The 18,923-nt window shown below is 34.3% G+C and overlaps 1 protein-coding gene across 2 annotated transcripts; it reads right to left on the reverse strand.

Annotated features, from left to right (window-relative positions):
• Positions 1–410: 410 nt before the first annotated feature.
• Positions 411–18,900, reverse strand: LOC123557835 (carbohydrate sulfotransferase 15-like). Of its 2 annotated transcripts, none has more exons than XM_045349567.2 (8): positions 18,779–18,900; positions 9,816–10,372; positions 9,382–9,589; positions 8,560–8,670; positions 7,334–7,490; positions 5,306–5,465; positions 4,421–4,568; positions 411–3,094 (listed from the first exon to the last, which is right to left on the reverse strand). In XM_045349567.2, the coding sequence occupies exons 2-8, from the start codon at positions 10,233–10,235 to the stop codon at positions 2,898–2,900; spliced, it is 1,401 nt and encodes a 466-aa protein (XP_045205502.1). In that variant the 5' UTR covers positions 10,236–10,372; positions 18,779–18,900; the 3' UTR covers positions 411–2,897. The 2 variants fall into 2 exon arrangements, with proteins under 2 accessions (XP_045205502.1, XP_045205509.1); XM_045349574.2 differs by lacking the exon at positions 18,779–18,900 and adding an exon at positions 11,915–12,863.
• Between the last annotated feature and the right edge of the window lie 23 nt (positions 18,901–18,923).

The raw sequence follows: 18,923 nt of genomic DNA on the forward strand, positions 1-18,923 counted from the left end.
ACGTCTCTCAAACGTTAACACTATATCTAACATTACGTTTCAAGCAGTATCAGCACTAGATTGAGAGTAAAGAGTAAAGGAACTCTACTTAAAAAATAAGAGAAACCGAACGACTAAATATTTAATAAGAACTATGTAACATATCATCTCCTTTATTATTTATTATTATTGGGCTTTACAAAGATACTTGCAAGCCCGAATATAATTGTACGAAAAAATGGGATAAACTGTTTTCCAATTTGATTCGTGAGTCAAATGTCTTTCATTATCAATGTGTTGTTACTGTCGCAGTGTACTGAATTAGGGGGATACGATTAAATTATACAATTGTGTGTGCGCGCAGGTGTGTGTGTGGGTGTGTGTGTGTGTGTGTGTGTGTGTGTGTGTGCCTACGGATATATGCAGTTAGGTACACTGGACAAGTACAAGAGGAACTACTGTAAGTAAGTGTGCGTAAGTCTATGCTATGAAGAATCATAACCTCCTCAGAAGAATCATATAACATCACCAACCGAATCATAACACCGAATAACCGTAAGTATTTCTGTGACAGTCGTAAACTACACTCATAACATTTTGTAAGAACAAATTGAAATGTTTTTGTATCATTAATAAATCGACATATTGTTCGCCAAGAAATCTATTACCGGTATATAACGTTACATGGCGTGGTAATTGAAGCGGAGAAATCACATACTTAATCAATTATCATAAGTTCAAAAATGTTAACATACTTTTTTTCATTGAGATTCAAGTCAACATTTAAATTGATATTTAACAATATTTCCTAGAAAATACATACCTATTCTCATTTATACCATTGAAAATGTATGTTAAGTGTGTATCATTGCTGTATATATGTATATATAACTATATATGAATAAAAGAAACTCTGATTCACAAAACAAGATTACGTATCAAACTATTGTTATTTCGGGTCCACTACCGTAGAAACAGAAACTACCCACTATCGAAGTTCCCTCTAACCAGTATGGCATAGATTTATCAATGCAACTTCAATATCAATAAATAATTCGCTTATAGTTACAATCTTTCAATTATTAAGTAAATATTATTTATGATTTCATTTAATGGAAGCCTGCCCGCTTAGTTCAGTAGGGAGAGCGTTGGTCTACGGATCGCGGAGTCGTGAGTTCGATCCCCAGAGGTGGAGGGCGAATGATTTCAGACACAATGCCTTTTATCAAATTGCCACGGAGACCAGGGATCGAACTCATGACCCAAAGATCCGTAGATCAGCGCTCTCCCTACTGAGCTAAGCGGAAGGGTTCGATTTCGACAAAGTAAATTGTAAGAATAAGTTAGTTCAAAGGAAGAAAAAGGTTAAGGCTATTTGAAAGCTTCTCTACTTACTCTCAATGTAAGATTAACAACCTAGACAAATTCCTTAAGAAGTGATGTAGGCTGGTCATTATATCTTTTGGGGTTGAACCAGTTCCATTGTGTGTGTGTGTGTGTGTGTGTGTGCGTGCGTGTGTGTGTGTGTGAGGAATGAGACAATACAGAGAAAACGACCTCGGAAACCCACGCATGTTTTCGCTCATTTTACAGTAAAATAAAAGTAAGCATTCCTTTCGTCGAATAGTCGGAGTATATATTTTGAAAGTTAAGTAATCCGCCATAACAAAATATAAAATTACATCACCGTATAGGTTTCAACGGGCCCGTTATATTATATAAAATACTTTTTGAATACATTCGACGCCCCGAAACTAATATAATCGGCGTATAAATGGCAACGTCACTACAATTTAGGGTTAGGTTTAAACGTGATATTTCCACGCCATTTGCGTTAAAAATGTGCATTTGACCTACATCGAGCGAAGATGAGCTTTTGCTATTATCTAAACATGAGATCAACGATTCAACTTGATGTTGAAAATGCCGTTCATTACGGCTTCTTTATCTTAAGTCTCTACTGATGGATATGATGAAGATATTTCCGTCTGCTTGTATGAAGCAAGGTCATAACATGACAACAGCCAAGATATACTTGAATTGTCGTTGTTTCAGGAAACGAAAAAGTAAGTTAATTAGTGTAATTTTCCATTTGCTATGACCAAGGACTTTCATTCGATATAATAACGATGTACTTTAAGAGAGCTAGTGTAAAGAAATAATTATGGTAATCAATTCTATATCTCTAAACTTAGTTACGTCTCATGATTTTTATCGTTGTCTTATTACCATTAGTATCATAATTATTGTTATCATCAATATTATTATCATTAAAACTATCATAATTGCTATGTTAGTAATTTTGAAATAAGACTTCTCATTTTACATAAACAAATCAACCACCGACAACAGCAATAATAAGTTGAAATATGAGAAGGGTCTTTTAACGTACAGACCATTTTTAAAGAAGCAAACGGGTTCCTTACCCAATTCAAAGCTGTTGTTATTACCATATTCATTACCCACTATGTTTACACGGGTTCGGACGTTGGACAGCAGTGCTTTGGGTGTGTAAACGATATTTTGTTATGGCGGATCGCTTAACTTTTGTTCAAAAATGTATTTCAGTAACATTTTTGTTCCTGCCAAATTTTTCAATAAGCGTTAGATACGTTTCAAATTGTTTATTCACCTTTTGACATAAAGTGACTGTCTATAAATAGGTCAAAAAAGAAAACAATGATTGTTAAAACAGCACTTGTCCTCAACTTAATGACCGATCTCATTTGCTCAAAACTCATTTCTATAATCAGAAGAGTGCTCAAGGATATTTGCTTGAAAACAAATGTGCGCGTTTGGATTTGTGCCTCGCAATCAAGCAATAAAAACATTCGCTTTCATATATTCAATCAAGAAGTGCTTTGGGAGGCGCTGGAAATGAGGCTTTATTATTGACACTAGAAGCAGACAAGATTGTCTCAGGTTTGAACAGTCTTCTTCCATAAATATTTATCATCTTCAAGAATAGATGCTAGCTCTTTAGTAAATGTTCCATACAACCGCTCAAGAATATCTCTCGTCTGCTGCAACATTTGTCCCAAATTATCTTTATTCTTTGTGACGTGCTGTCTTTCAGCTCTCGAAAATTGATCTACTTCTTTACGTGTAAGTTTCCCTAAAATATAAAATGTTTATGCAACAACAGGTGACAAAATCCGAAAGCTTTGCTTATGCACAACTACAAACTTTGCATAAAAGACGCTACTACATTGACAGTGTTATAATATATGTATCAAAGTGCCCACAGCTTCTGTTTATAGATCAACAGGCAATCTAAAAAAAGATGCCTCTTTTCGCAGAGTTTAGGTATCAGATACTATTGTAGGCAGATACAGAACATCAAATGATCCTTTTAAAATAGTCATCGTCGGAAATAAAGTAATGTCTTGTGTTGGCCCTAAAAGCCAAAAGATTATCATTATCATCTTTTTATAATAGCCAGCCTTGTAAATAACATTTTATCTTATTATAACGTAAAAAGCCAAACGTTAACTTCCACGGACCGAATTATACATACGAGGACGAAGGACCTTTATTATAGATAAAGAATAAAAAAACCCAAATTTTTCTGTTTGTAGACCAAGAAAAAATAAAGAGTAATCAATGAGATCTAGCATAAGACATAAAACGTAACTTATGCATACCATTTTGGCATTTTCAGTGTCTCGATCAATAACTTCTAAGTTAAAAGCAAAGAAAACAAAACATCATGGCCAAAAAAGCCAAATGATTTAGATCAGTTATCGCTTAGCTTTACGTTTTAAGAAACAAAATGAAACAGCACCAAATCATAGAAAGAAAGAGTTGTGTAGAATAGGGTAATTAAACAGCATGTAGAACATGTACATAACTCTACGAAACAAATGTCAATAAACTTTGAATTCCGGAAAAGGACTGCCTGAAGGGGCACCACTTCCGGACAGTCAAACACCTTTAAAAACTCACCATTTTCAAAAAATTGTGATATATGTTCGTTTTGATGCATTTGCAATAGCGTGTGCGAGTGGTTAAATTTCGCATAACAATGTGGAACACAGTTTTCAGCAATTGTTTATTTTTATTTCTTTACAAATGTCATTAATTTTCAAAAGGGGACAACTTTTATTTATTTTATATAAAGTATCCGTCGTAGAACATGTAATGGTCAGGTAAAAGATGATTTTGGTTTATCAAATGTTTCTGTGTTTAGATGATGACTCCTAAACCTTAAATCAAACAAGTGCGTACGTGAAATGAGTACATACGTAGATCGGTGAAATCAACTTTGTACTTATGTAGGCCGATAAAATCAAATGAATGCTTACAGAAGTAGATCAATGAAATCAATTGCGTAGATAATATGCATAGATAAATAGATCAATGAAATCAAATGCGAGCATACGTTAATAAATTAAATAAAGTGTGAAGGTATGCGGTTCAATTGAATCAAATGCGTACATACGTAGATCAAGAAAATCAAATGCTTCTTGCAGGATCTGACTCGGAGATTGGGAATACATCTCTGTTGTTGTTATATAAAATTGCTCCCTCGGGAAAACCTTTAGCCAGTCCTTCATGAATACTGAGTAAAATCCTAGATGTATCCTTGCCTGAAAGAAAATTGAATGCAATTTGGTTATATTGGTTGATGCTTTATTCATTACTATCTAAATGTGAAAAAAAAACGATTTTTTTATTGGTTTATTCTCATTTTATTCGGTGCGAACACATAATAACACACACACTATATATATAAGGGGTTTAACAAAAGCAATGGGTTGGGCCAGACATTATTGAAACATATAGAGCAGTTGCAATCCATTCACTTTATGCTACTGATCCCAAAAGTGGAATATTCTATAGGTCAAAGCTTACATCTGATGAATAATCTGATTAAACACTACTTGCTGATAGCAACAGTAAGTTCAATTAAGAAATAATTTATAGCTAAAGATTGCTTAAGCACTATTTATGCACGATGGGTTGTTATACGTCGGGCGCAATAATTTTACGTTGGCGCAGCCCGAGAGAATTTATTTGAACGACGTATTACCAACCGAGTGTATAGATAGTGTTAAAGCACGCTTGTGCTATAAATTAGTTCGATTCTAATATGCCCTTAATCTCAAACACTAGATAAAATATAGAAACGCTCTTTCTTGGTTGCAACAAAACATTTGACGTCACCGCACGTAAACGTGACGTCATTCTAGCGTAAGAGTGTTTTAACAGAGACAGTCATATTAGAATATGTATTACTCTCAGAGGTTTACATTTGCGAAGGCGATTATCATCAAATGGCATCGCTCTACAATATTTTAATCTAAAATTAATTTGGTTTTCTTACATTTAATCCCAAGTGAAGATTTCTATTATACAAACAACCCCTTAACGAAGATGACCCTTTAGTACAGGAATGAAGCTTTTCAATGGATTTGACAACTTCTGAATGGAATCCTTCCAACGTCATAACTCCCTGTTTCAGAAAAAAGTAGTCACTAAACAGCCTATAAAATAAGAAATAACAGACGTTTGTCACATTGTATTGCAAAGCGGAATAGACCATACCTGTCTTATAACATGTGTTAGGGGAAATTGATTTGAAGTCGACGACCTTAACCACTCGGCCACGGAGGCTTCATACCTGTTTTATAACATGTAGTATACATACAGGTAAAAATTGTTATCTTGAACTCACTTAGCTGAAGATTACAGCTATCTCGAAGACGTTTTAAGACCCGTCTCTAAAACACATGCACAAAATCATATTAAGTCAAATTTAGAAATTTTAGGTAACATTCAAACTGCATCTGGTCCGCTCGACACAGGCTGGCTATTCAGAAACTGTACAATATCTTTATTTTATTTTATTTACGGTCTTCTTAAGTATCAGAGTAACACACGTGGTTTTTTTTCCGTGATGATGTGATATTGAAATTCTGGTCAAAATTCATTTATACACAGTTTACATGTAACAATATGACGTTAGTTTGATTTATGGTGTTTTTGAACATCTTCAGACGGTTACAGCAACTCCTTTACGGGCGGAAGAAAATTCTATATATCTGTATTTACATGTAATCATTTTTTTGATATATGCCATTTTGAAGCGCCACAATTTCAGATAATTTTGTGCTCCGAAAGAAAATTATGTGTCAATTATTTTTAAAGATAAACTTGTAACCTATAGATATTTCTGTAGCCGCCCTATATAACTTAAGATGATAGAATTGATTCTTAATTAATTTAGCGTTAGCCGAAATTTGTTTTTAACACATTTCAAAATGTCGATGTTAATCTGGAAGTATATTGGTAGTCTAAATACAGTCGAAGCCCAATATGTCCAACACGTATATCTCAAAAATGCGGTTACCTCAAAAAAAATGTTCGAGTTCCATCAAGAAAGCTTCGAAATACAAGTATTTTCGCTAAGTTTAAGTCAGAGTCAACAAACTGAGATTTCGGTTGTATCAGACTGAATTTTAAGACCCTTAAGTCAAATACTTATATAGTGCAGATATGTCACGACGTGCTGAAGTAACAAATACTGCCTACTTTAAGTCGTGATCGTGCAATATATAACAAAACTATGAACAATGCGTTTGAAATTGCTACTCTCATATTATTCCAAATGCATCTGTCATTTTAACATGTACATGAAGGTACACACTGATAAAAACCTAAAGCAATTATCCTCCGGTTAACTAGAAGTAAATACCCAATCCCCACGAATTCAAGTTACAGAGTTTCAACATAATGCCTACATTTGAAATGTGGCTGCCTCATTTTCCGCCTTGAATACAAAAGCTACTAATATGTTGGTTATTCCTATTTTTTTCTTTTTCTTAAATTTGTAAAATGGTTGAATATTAATGAGTGCAGTAGATTTATTGTTTTGGGTTACCTAACTGGCTCTAACTGTAAACATTCATGTACAGTGTTAAACGTTGCACTTATCTGACCATGAAATTGTGCATACCATCTATTTGGACAGCTGTTTCATTTGTTTTTTGAACAAAAAAATCAGCGCCTTATGGAACTTTAATGACAGTCAATATAGCAAAATTATATATCAATAAAACATATTGTACAACATGTAAAGGTTGCACCCAAATAAAATATGTATCGTATAATATCTCGTTGTTATGAAATGTTATTCATTATGAAATCCATATTTGTAATATATGTACATAATACAACACCGACTATATCAGCAGATGTTTCAATGCCATTACGTCACGAATATTGAATAGTTAACGTTTTATAAATAACGGAGGTTCCCCTTACCGCACAATCAGCGCATCTTATCTAGTTTTATTCTTCATAGACAAAAATACCAATTATTCTTCCTTTTGATAATATTTTATGAACTTGCCTTTCAACAGGATCTCGTAGGATAATAATGAGTTTAACCCTTGGATTCATGTGTTTTATCAGATGTGCTGTAATAACAGCGGGCTCTGCTAGTCCATTATTCTGTGGTATATCCACCCATCCACTCATGTCCCAGAAGTCCATTGGAGTTCCATCAGCTTAGAAATAAGTACTTTATAGTTTTTCATGAACAAAAAATGCGGCCAGACTGCGCCTAAATTTGGACCAGTCCTCACCAAAATGCGTCACAAAGGCTCTATTTTCAAAGACACGTGCTACCAGACTAAATATTAATTACTGTAAAATACTAACATTAGTCCGCCTACTTAGTTCATTAAGGAAAGTTCGATCGCCGGGCAAGAAGTATGCTCTCCGTGACGGTTTAATAAAAGGCATGGTTTACATTCGTACTTCACCTCTACTTTATGTGAGGAAGTTGGCATTTTTTTTCAGAGAACAGGTTTTTACTGGTATAGAATCCAGGCACACTGATCAAGTTGCTAGCCATTACATAACTAAAATACTGTTGAAAAACGACGTTAAACCCAAAATAATCAAACAAACAATGTATCAATTAAATGTAAATTTAAGGTTCATCAAAAGTGTTTGGAAACCACCCTTTGGGTGAATTTTGATTTTGGAAATTTATACCTCATAGACCATTATCATTTATAATGAATACACTGAATTGTTCAGAGGAAGTAGGAAATACTTTATACAAAGGTAAGCTTCTCTGTAATATATATTTTCTATAATATTATAAGTACTTCGATTGTCAATGTTTTTTTTCTAGAAATTATCAAACTCCTTTTTCGAGAGTATTTATTCTTTAACTTTGCCTTGGTTATATATGTAGAATATTTTTCGAGGTACTCTCAGTAATAAGATATGGTTAAACTTATATAATTTCTTAAATATAGCAGTATTTTGTCATTTTGACAGCTCCGCTTTCATTTTTATTTTGCCATTTTGGCAATGTTTTGAAATGTAAATGTTTTGTAACATTTTCAACATTGGGAGTACCTTAAGAAAATTGTTTGACACAATAATTGAAGATATGTCTGAATAGTTTTGAAAAAGAAGTTTGATATCTTCTACAAAATAAATGTGGGCAGCCAACGTATCTGTGATTCCAGAGAAAATTTCAATTAGACTAAAGTACATCTGCGGGAGGGGTCGCACATATGGATTACCAATGATGTCTATATAATTTTCTAAGAATTGAACCTGTTATAAGTCTTGATTCCGGATGTGACTGAATGGTGTATGCCGCTGATGCGAAATACTGCAAATACCTTTGAAAAGGCTGAACTTCCCTTCGAGTTTTCAACCAATGACCTGAAATTAGACATGTACTTCTCATATTTGAATACCTTGACATGCATACCGCAGATTAGTAAGTTGGCAACTCAGAGAATTAACAGAACAGCTTTTGTGCAATAACTGTATAATCAAATATACACTGTGCTCTACCATTGAATTATGCAAACGTTTGTAAAAGGTATTCTTACTTGACTAAAATTTCACAAAAAGTTTCTCTACTTCCAAAAGATAATAGGTAAGGGTAGATTTCTCGGAAACACAGAGAACCAAAATCACAGCCCCAGAGCCACGCATTTACATAGTAGGCCCACAACAAAAAGAAGCTGTAATGGTAAACTATTTCAGACAGGTTCCTTCAAACATCCAAAAAGTACATATCAATTTATGCTAAATATTTATGGAGGGGAAGGAAATTAAACTAAATTAAGTTAAACTTCCAGATAATAAAAACCTCCGGGCATAATTCATCACGGGCCAGCACCTGGTAAGCGTAAGCCATGAATAATTCTACACACAAAGCGAGGTTTTGAACCTACATCGGTGAGGGGCAAGTGATTCAAAGTCAGCGAAGACGTTAACCACTCGGCCACGGAGGCCCCAATTACGAATATATTTGGAATTTAGATCTCACAATTTATAGTTAATGAATGAATGTTAATGATAAAGTCAAATTGCCTAGCAACTAACTACTTAGTAACTAACCGCTTTGTAACTAAGATACTTAACCATATCGTAACCAAGACCACCACATTGTTTCCTTTTGCAAAATTCCATCATTCTTCAGAACATCCGGGTGTTTAGCAATTTTGTCGAACAAATCAGTAGATCCGCTTTTATCCATACCAATTATTTGGAAGTACGGAAGACATTGTAAACGTCTCTCATTAGAGTACCAGCATGGATTCTTAAACTCTGGCAAGAACACAGGAGGCGGCTGCAACATAAGTTTAATGAATAGAAATAATTCAAATTACTGCTAATGCTTTTCATTGCAACACTTTTGGATTAATATTTTACCCATTTGCTTTTGCTCAGCTGACTTTTACGCTTTTATGTAGACATTTTTTCAGCCAATAAAACTTATCTGTGTCAACAGTACCATCTGACCAATAGCACCAACTGACCGTTACAAAATTGATATAATAAACAAATTCACCTACCATACATAATAAGTCTTCAACGCCATTTACTTTTCTTGGAACAGGAGGGCAGCCAATATGTTCTAACACATTTACTTTCTTTTCAGCTGTTTTATCACTTTGTTGTATCGCCTTAATCATTGCAAGTATATATTTACTGATTTCTTTTCTGCCATTAGTTTTTGCGATTATGTGAGTATTTTTAACTATACTTTCAGACCGATTACGTGGCGTTACAGCACTGTCTTTATTTTTGTAATGCTCCTTTTTAAGTTTCACATTAAATTTGCCATCAACAATGTACGGTTTATCAATATAAGTTTTAAATCTAACTTTACTGATTAGTAAGCTATTCAGCCGAAATAAGAACATAAAAATGACAATAATTATCATTAAACATATTACATTTTGTTTGCAATTGCCCCTACAACTAAAGCCCATTTCAAATGCAGAAATCTGCCTATACGTTCAGTACTGGGTTCTTCCTTAAAAATATCTCGGATTCTCAAAATGCTTTTCAAACATAATGCCAATTTTCCAGTTATCGTTTATTGGTGTGCTAACTGCTTTCATAGGCCCTGAAAATGAAAATTTAATACAGTTAGCTGCTAAAGGAAACTGCACATTACATACTTAACCCTTACCCGGCTAAATTTCTATAATGAACTTGTCCATTTTTCAATTTGGACAGTGCCATTAACTGTAAAAAGGGGTGCTTACCAAAAAGATACTGACTGAATGGCGAACGGTGGAGATCATGATTAGACTGCACGGATGCACTGGTCACAAAGGCAGAATCAATCGTGTCCAGCAGGATAAGGGTTAAGGATGCGCAATACATCATCAAATCGTTACAAATACATCTCAACGAAGACATGTAACCGTTCTTTAGAATTAAACTTCATGCTTCCCCTTTCCGTAGCTCAATACAACCATGAGTACATTGACAATGACTTTTTAATGCTGTTTAATTCTCATATAAAACAACTATCTTTCTACTATTTGGTGATGTTCGATTTTTCCCTAAAACGTAGACTTATCTCTGAATGTTGTATAACCTACTCCCTCACTAAACAGTATATTGCCCTGTACTGATTTATAACTAGACAGTACTCACCAACTTTGGTCTAAATTAGATAGACTTTGTAGTGTATGAACAGCTGCAAGCAAAATTAAAAGTGTATATTTTATGTTTATAAACACACTGTATTGTAATTTGTCAAACTTATATGGGCATAAAATATCTTTCAAGGGCTATTCCTTCAAACGAACAAAGAAAGAATATATATCAAATCTGAAAATAGTATAAATCGGTACCAGGGAAATCTGTTTTGTGCACATGATATAAAATACAGTTTAATTCCTTTAGAATGTAATATGGCTGTTTTTCATGAGTAAAAACTGGCTAGATTTTGTTGAATCACGTTTTTGTTTCTGTTTACAATTTGTGTAACATACATGTAAAGTATTTCAAAACCATTGAAGTTTAAACGCCTATCAAATTAAAGATGCACCAATGCTCGTAGTAAAAAATATTATACACATCCGATAGGAAAAGACAGCAACTACACGGCGTATATGCATGTGTTTTGGAGTAACATATACACAAAATACATAGAAAAAGAAATGTATCTATGACAGCATAGACGCGGTCAGTTGTAAAACACCACTTTGAAGTTTAAATGTTTTATGGAACACGCGAAGTTCCAAAGTTACAGTAGTGTAAATGACCGTTACCACCATCAGGTGAATCCCTAGCATATGTTAAAAGTAGCCGGTTAAAAAACGTCTCCAGGACAATTCCAGGGTCTCGCTCAATTATGATGGACATCATAATGTAACATGTTGAAAACGAGCTCAAAACGAATAACATAAAGTGCAAACGAGGTCTTCATTTTGTTTGCTTCGAGATCGTTGTTTATGTTTGAACGTGTTCCCCATTATTTGCACGCCATATTTGTGTTTTGAGGGGCTCCATTCTTAGAAAATGGATATACCTTTTTAATAATAATAATGATAGCAGATTCAAAAATAATTTTATGACGTCACAATCTCTATGTTGGAAAACTGCAGATTTACAGATTTCCAAATCATAATGAGATTCAAGATTAGTACCGTACCTGTACATGTTCAGATCATACCAGAGAAAGTATCTACTTCTCACTGTTAGACACAGTGCAATTTGAAAATAGAAACAAGAGGTATTTGTCAACTGACTACTGAAACAAAAGAAACCAAAATAAGAAAAGTTATGTCATATTGTGAGGTTAAAAGGTAAGTCGTAATCTAAGGTAAAAGTTGTGTCGTGATGTGTGGTAATTAGAACATGAATTCTTTGTTACATCTGTGAATAAGTAGCAGTTATTAGCATCTCGTTATTATTTTTGTCAAGGGTTGTTTCCGGTTGTATGAACTTTTATAAAAAATGTAAGCACTTGAAGTATATACATAGTTATATAAAAGGATGAAGTCTCGACACAAAATTAAAAAGCTTTTCTAGAATTTGATTAAAATTATTCATAAAAAATTACTAATGTAGTGGTTTCTTTACAGTTTTTAAAAATAACAACTGTTTATAGTGTACAATAATGAAAAGAGCACAAAAAACAACAGAAAGTAAAGACAAAGATGTAAATTTAAAAGTTCAAAAAAGGAAAAGCAGTAAGAACACACTCATCCATATAGTATAACATACATACTGTGAGTATATTTACACAATTAAAATTAATCAAATAATAAAAAAAAAACAGGTCTTACAAACAGACACACATAAGACGCACATAAGACTGACTGCCAGGCTCTTAAATTGTTTTTGAAATTAAATGATTTAATGTATTGATAAATATCAGTAAGAATTCATGAAATACATCTGAGTTCTAGTTTTGTGAATAACAAGGGCATGAGCTCTTGTGTATACAAAGGGAAGCAATGATACTGATAAGTTTTTGTATCAGCCTTCAAACATACATACAGAAAGAACATGGATTTTTACTATATAAAAGTGTGAACGAGGAATTACAACATAAAAACAAGAACTGTCCGTAAGACAGCGCGCTCGACTTTTCTCAGTGCTTGACACTGAATTAGAGTTTTGCCAGTAAAAAATCCAAGTAATAAAGGGATATTACTATCAGAGTTATGGGGATTGTTTCTCTTGGTGTAAACTTTGATGGTAAAAAAGTTTTTTAAGTTTCAAGTCAATAGTTTTGATAGTAACAGAGATATTTGACTTTGAGGGCGTGGACGGTAGCATGCATTTCCACTACCGTCCATGAACAGGCTCAATCAAACCGAGCCTGCAACATTTTCGTTTTTGTGTTGAGCGACCTGTGGAGTTTCCACTTTTTCTATTTTATCAAAAACTTTAACAAGTAATCCTAAGTTAAAAAGGGGCATAACTCTAAAATTCTAATCAGAGTTATGGGAAATGTGTTTCCTGGTGAAGACTTTGATAGTAACTATTTTGAGTTTCAAGTCAAAAGCTTTGATAGTAACAGAGATATTTGAAATTATGAAAAACTTTAATCAACGGCGACGCCGATGCCGACGCCGGGGCGAGTGCAGAAGCTATACATTTTCTTCGAAAAGTCGAGCTAATAACCCTGTAATGTCCTATGTTTGTAGTAGATCTTGTTTCAATAAACTATTTGAAGAAGCAAGGTTTTCACAGAGATAAAAACTCGGCTATATTAAACGATCATTTCCTTCAACATACAGCCGCCGAATTCAAATGTCAATCGACCCTTAAGGCCTAAATTAAATATATCAAAAGTTGACTATAGAACACGCGCGTTGTAACGTGACGTAGATTAATGACTTTTATCAAACGCAAAGTTTGATAAAACAAGAGGGCCAAGATAGCCCTAGGTCGCTCACCAGAGCAACACACTATAACTATGTAAACATGTTTCACCTAGTGACCCAGTTTTTGACACTACATGGCCAAATTTCAAAATCGTCCGATTTTCAAGGAGATAAACATTCTAACAAAGTTTCGAAAGTTTCATGAAGATGAAATGTGGTCTCTAGATTGTAAACAAGATTTTTCTTCGATTTAGCCTAGAGATCTAGGTTTTTACCCAACCTGACCCAATTTTAAACACGTCCGAGATTTCGTGGAGGCAGGTATTCTGACCACCTTTCATTAAGATTGGACCAAAAATGTGACCTGAGTGTAAACAAGCATTTTCTTTGATTCGACCTAGTGACCTAGGTTTTGACCCCCACATAACCCAGATTAAAACACGTCCATGATTTCATGAAAACGAACATTCTGACAAAGTTTCGTGAAGATTGGAGCAAAAATCTGGCCTCTAGCGTCTTTGATTTTATCAAGTGCCATATTTTTTACCCTACATGACCTAGATTCAAAATCATACAAAACTTTATGATACTAAACATTCTGACCAAGTTCTATGAAGATTGGATAAAAAATTTGGCCCCTAGAGTGTAAACAAGCTTTCTCTTTGATCTGACATAGTGACCTAGTCTTTCTCCTCGATTTCATGCAGACAAACATTTTGACAAGTCGCATGCACATCAGATAGACAAGAGGGTCATGATGACCCTGAATCGCTCACCTGAGTAATATGAGCCACATGTTTAAAATGGCATACTGATGCTAAAATATTAGGAAGTAGGTCAGTAGGTCATATTCATGGCCACTGAAAGTCAGTTTTAAGAACGGTGTGCAAAATTGTACATGTCATCAAAATTTCAAGGTTGTATCTTAAAAAACAAGGAAGTAGGTCAGTAGGTCAAGGTCACAGTTAGGTGACCCCTAATCACTTGAGGTCACCAGGTAATTATAATCAAACAGTGTAGGAAATATGATCTGATAATTTTTTAAGTATTTATTCCTATATAACTAATTTAACAAGTGACCCCAGGGCGGGGCCTCTTTTCACCCCAGGGGAATAATTTGAACAATCTTGTTAGACATCCACTAGGCAATGCTACATACCAAATATCAATGGCCTAGGCCTTGAACTTTCAGACAAGAAGATTTTTTCCCCTATTTAAGTCTATGTAAAATTTGGGACCCCCACGGCAGGGCCTCTTTTCACCCAGGGGTATAATTTGAACAATTTTGGTAGAGGACCACAAGGCAACGCAACATACCAAATATCAAAAGCATAGACCTTGCAGTATCAGGCAAGAAGTTTTTAAAAGTTTTTTCCTATATAATTCTATGTAAAATTTGAGAACACCCAGGGCAGGACCTCTTTTCACCCCATGGTTATAATTTAAAAATTTCGGTAGAGGATCTCAAGGCAATGCTACTTACCAAATATCAAAGGCCTAGGTCTTGTGGTTTTAGACAAGAAGATTTTTTTTAAAAAAATCCTATATAAGTCTATGTAAAACTTGGGATCCCCGGGACGGGGCCTCTTTTCACCCCAGGGGCATAATTTGAACAATCTTCATAAAGGACCATTGAATTATGTCACCTGCCAAATATCAAGGCTCTACGCCTTGCGGTTTTGGACAAGAATATTTTTAAAGTTTTTTCTTTCGGTTGCCATGGCAACCAGAGTTCTGCATGGAATTCAAGTCTTTGAATAATTTTGAAAGGGGGCCACCCAAGGATCATTCCTGTGAAGTTTAATATAATTCTGTCCAGTGGTTTTCAAGCAGAAGATTTTTTAGAAAATGTTGACGGACGGACGACACACGAGGTACGATGGACATTGAGCGGTCACAAAAGCTCACCATGAGCCTTTGGCTCAAGTGAGCTAAAAATGCAGTCCCTATTGCATACACAAGGTATATCTTTGATTTGGTGACCGAGTTTTTGACCCTAGATGACCCATGTTTAGACTAGACCTAGATTTCATTAAGAAAATCATTCTGATCAAATTTCAAGAATATCCATTAAAAAATGCAGTCCCTATTGCACACACATAGCTTTTTTTGGACAGAATGGCCTAGTTTCTGATCCCAGAAAATCCAGATTCTAACTTAGTCTAAAGATCATCAAGATAAACATTCTAACCAAGTTTCATGAAGATAGGGTCATAAATGTGATCTCTGGAGTGTTAACAAGCTTTCCTTTGATTTGACCGGGTGACGTAGTTTTTGACCCCACATGATACAGATTCATGGAGGTCTAGTCTGGCTACCGACTAGATAATCTTTTTTTTTTAGAAAAAATAAGTCTTTTATATATTTTGACTTCATCAGTCTTGGCTCTGATTATCGTATGTTTTGAGAATAAAAGGGTAATAATGATACAAAATTTGTATTGCCTCAGGAGTTATCTCCTGTGAACAAAACATAAGGTCTGAACACAGACTACATGGAGGTCATAAAGACAAACACTCTGACCAATTCTTATGAATTTCAAACTTAAAATGTTGATTCTATAGAGTGTTAACACTATTTTCCTTTCATCTGGCATACTGACCAAGGTTTTGACCACATATGAGCCAGATTTGAAATTTATATGATTTCATCAAGACAAACATTCTGATCAATTCACCATCATACCAAACTACAGCGTTGTGCATGCATTGTATGTCGGCCAAGTAATGCGCGTGTGGACAGGCCGTACAGCTTACAAGGCCGGCATCTTAATGTGCTATGCATTCTGCATCTTCTCCTATGTAAATACTCACCGATAGCTTTATGCCAGTCCAGCTGTACATAGAAACACTTTTACTCCGGGCCAAGTCAGTCATGCCTGCTACGCATGTGTACAAAGTTTTAACAAAATTGCGAGTATGCTCTTGTAGAGTGGGGCAATTACATGAGATGATGATGATGAAATACCATGAGTTCAAAACTTAAAATGTGATCTCTAGAATGTTAACAAGATTTTCCTTTCATCTAGCCTAGTGACCTAGTTTTTGACTCTACATTGCCTAGATTCAAACTTGGCATAGGATTCATCAAGATAAACATTCTGACTAAATTTTATGAAGTAGGGTCATAATTGTGGCCTCTAGAGTGTAACCAAGCTTTTCCTTTGATTTACCAGGAAACCAAGTTTTTGACCCCGCATGACCCAGTTTCAAACATGACCTTGTTTTTGTCAAGACAAACATTCTGACTAATTCTAATGAGTTTAGATTTAAAATGTGGTCTCTAGAGCGTTAACAAGATGTTCCTTTCATATAGCCTAGTAACCTAGTTTTTGATCCCACATAAATCATTCGATTCGTCCTAAAGATAATCAAGATGAACATTCTGGCCAAGTTTCATAAAGATTAGGTCACAACTGTGGTCTGTAGAGCGTTAACAAGGCAAATGTTGACACACGACGGACGACGACGCACGCCGGACATTGACCAGTCATAACAAAGGGTATGTAAGCAAAAGAAAACACGACTGTATTAGATTTAATTTTGAGCAATTCATGCCACACTCGCAATCGAGGTTTCGAAAGAATTGTCATTATCATTTATTATGCTGGTTAAATTCGTAGACTTAAAACAGACTGTTCTTTCATTCGATGTCTGCTCAGTTTGGTACGACATAAGTATTTGTTTAAGGCAAGCCATTTCCTATATTTGAAGGTAGTATGCATACTCTATTTTTCACACAATATTAATTGATCCAGTGTCGCGTATCTTTTAAAAGAAGAAGTATGTATATATATATTTTACCTTTAGTATTATCTGGATTGAGTTTATTTTACCTTTAGTATTATCTGGATTGAGTATATTTTATCTTTAGTATTATCTGGATTGAGTATATTTTACCTTTAGTATTATCTGAATTGAGTATATTTTACCTTTAGTATTATCTGGATTGAGTATATTTTACCTTTAGTATTATCTGGATTGAGTATATTTTACCTTTAGTATTTTCTGGATTGAGTATATTTTACCTTTAGTATTATCTGGATTGAGTATATTTTACCTTTAGTATTATGTGGATTGAGTATATTTTACCTTTAGTATTATCTGGATTGAGTATATTTTACCATTAGCATTATCTGGATTGAGTATTAGTATGCGAAAACATTAGTAAAATACAGGTCTTAAATAACATGTATCATTTATTTTTTCCGTTTAAAAAGTACAAGCAGGGGTTAAAAGATATTGTTCATATTAATTTGAAACCGATACAAGTAGTTTTATTAGTAGGCCTTTACTTAAAAAATCGCAAAATTCAAAACAATAGTGTGTTATGTGTTAATAATGTACTTGTTTCTTTTGTATAACAATTGTCATGTCGTATCTGCAATATGTTATAATTCTGTAATATATTGTATATTGTAATTGTGTAATATATTGTAATTGTGTAATGTATTGTAATTCTGTAATGGATTATAATTCTTGCTGAAGTTCATTAAGATTTTTATATAATTACAAGCTACGTGTTTATAGTTATTTGTATATATGTATGATAATTGATTGATTGATTGATTGATTGATTGATTGAAGTCTCATCTACAATACAGTATTAAAACACATGAATCCCAAATAACTACCAAGCCATTCGTATGATAGAAATATAAGACTTATGTCATTCACAAAGCTTTGTCAATACAACAATATATTCATGTTTCATGTATTCATGTAAACCGATGAGCGGTTATATAATGTGGCAAAGAAGTAGACTTTTGTTTTGTTTGTTACACATTGTCTTTGTAGAGAACAAAATCCTCCCCAGATGCCTCTCAAAGCATCAGGCGGGATGGGGGTGGTGGGGGGGGGGGGGGGGGGGGGGGGGTGAGCATTTGGATAAAACCCCAGAGATTCCGCAAGCTAGGTAACAGTTTAGCAAAACGTGAGCTTCATCTTTAGAACGCTGCAAAAAACGACATAGTTAGTCCTCAGCCATAAATATATCATAACTTATTGTTTTCTAGCCTTAAAGCGGCAGCACCACAACGATAATTGCTAAATGCAGCTTTGTGTCTTAGTGGAAGAATTATGTAACAGTACTTCGCAGGAGAATATTCTGATTTTAAAAATCTGCATGGACGTAAATTATTAAGAAAAAAAAAATAAAATAAAATAAAATGTGATATTTACCCTGATAAAAATCCTTCATATTGTGCTCACAAAACCTTAAACAAATGTTGTAATATGACTCACTCTGTTCGACCACTATATCGTTTAGTACACGCAAAATAATTGGCCTACATATAGATCAGTCAAGTGGCTTCTCAAATGTTAA

This window comes from Mercenaria mercenaria, chromosome 15 (assembly GCF_021730395.1).
Source record: "Mercenaria mercenaria strain notata chromosome 15, MADL_Memer_1, whole genome shotgun sequence".
Lineage (NCBI taxonomy): Eukaryota > Metazoa > Mollusca > Bivalvia > Venerida > Veneridae > Mercenaria > Mercenaria mercenaria.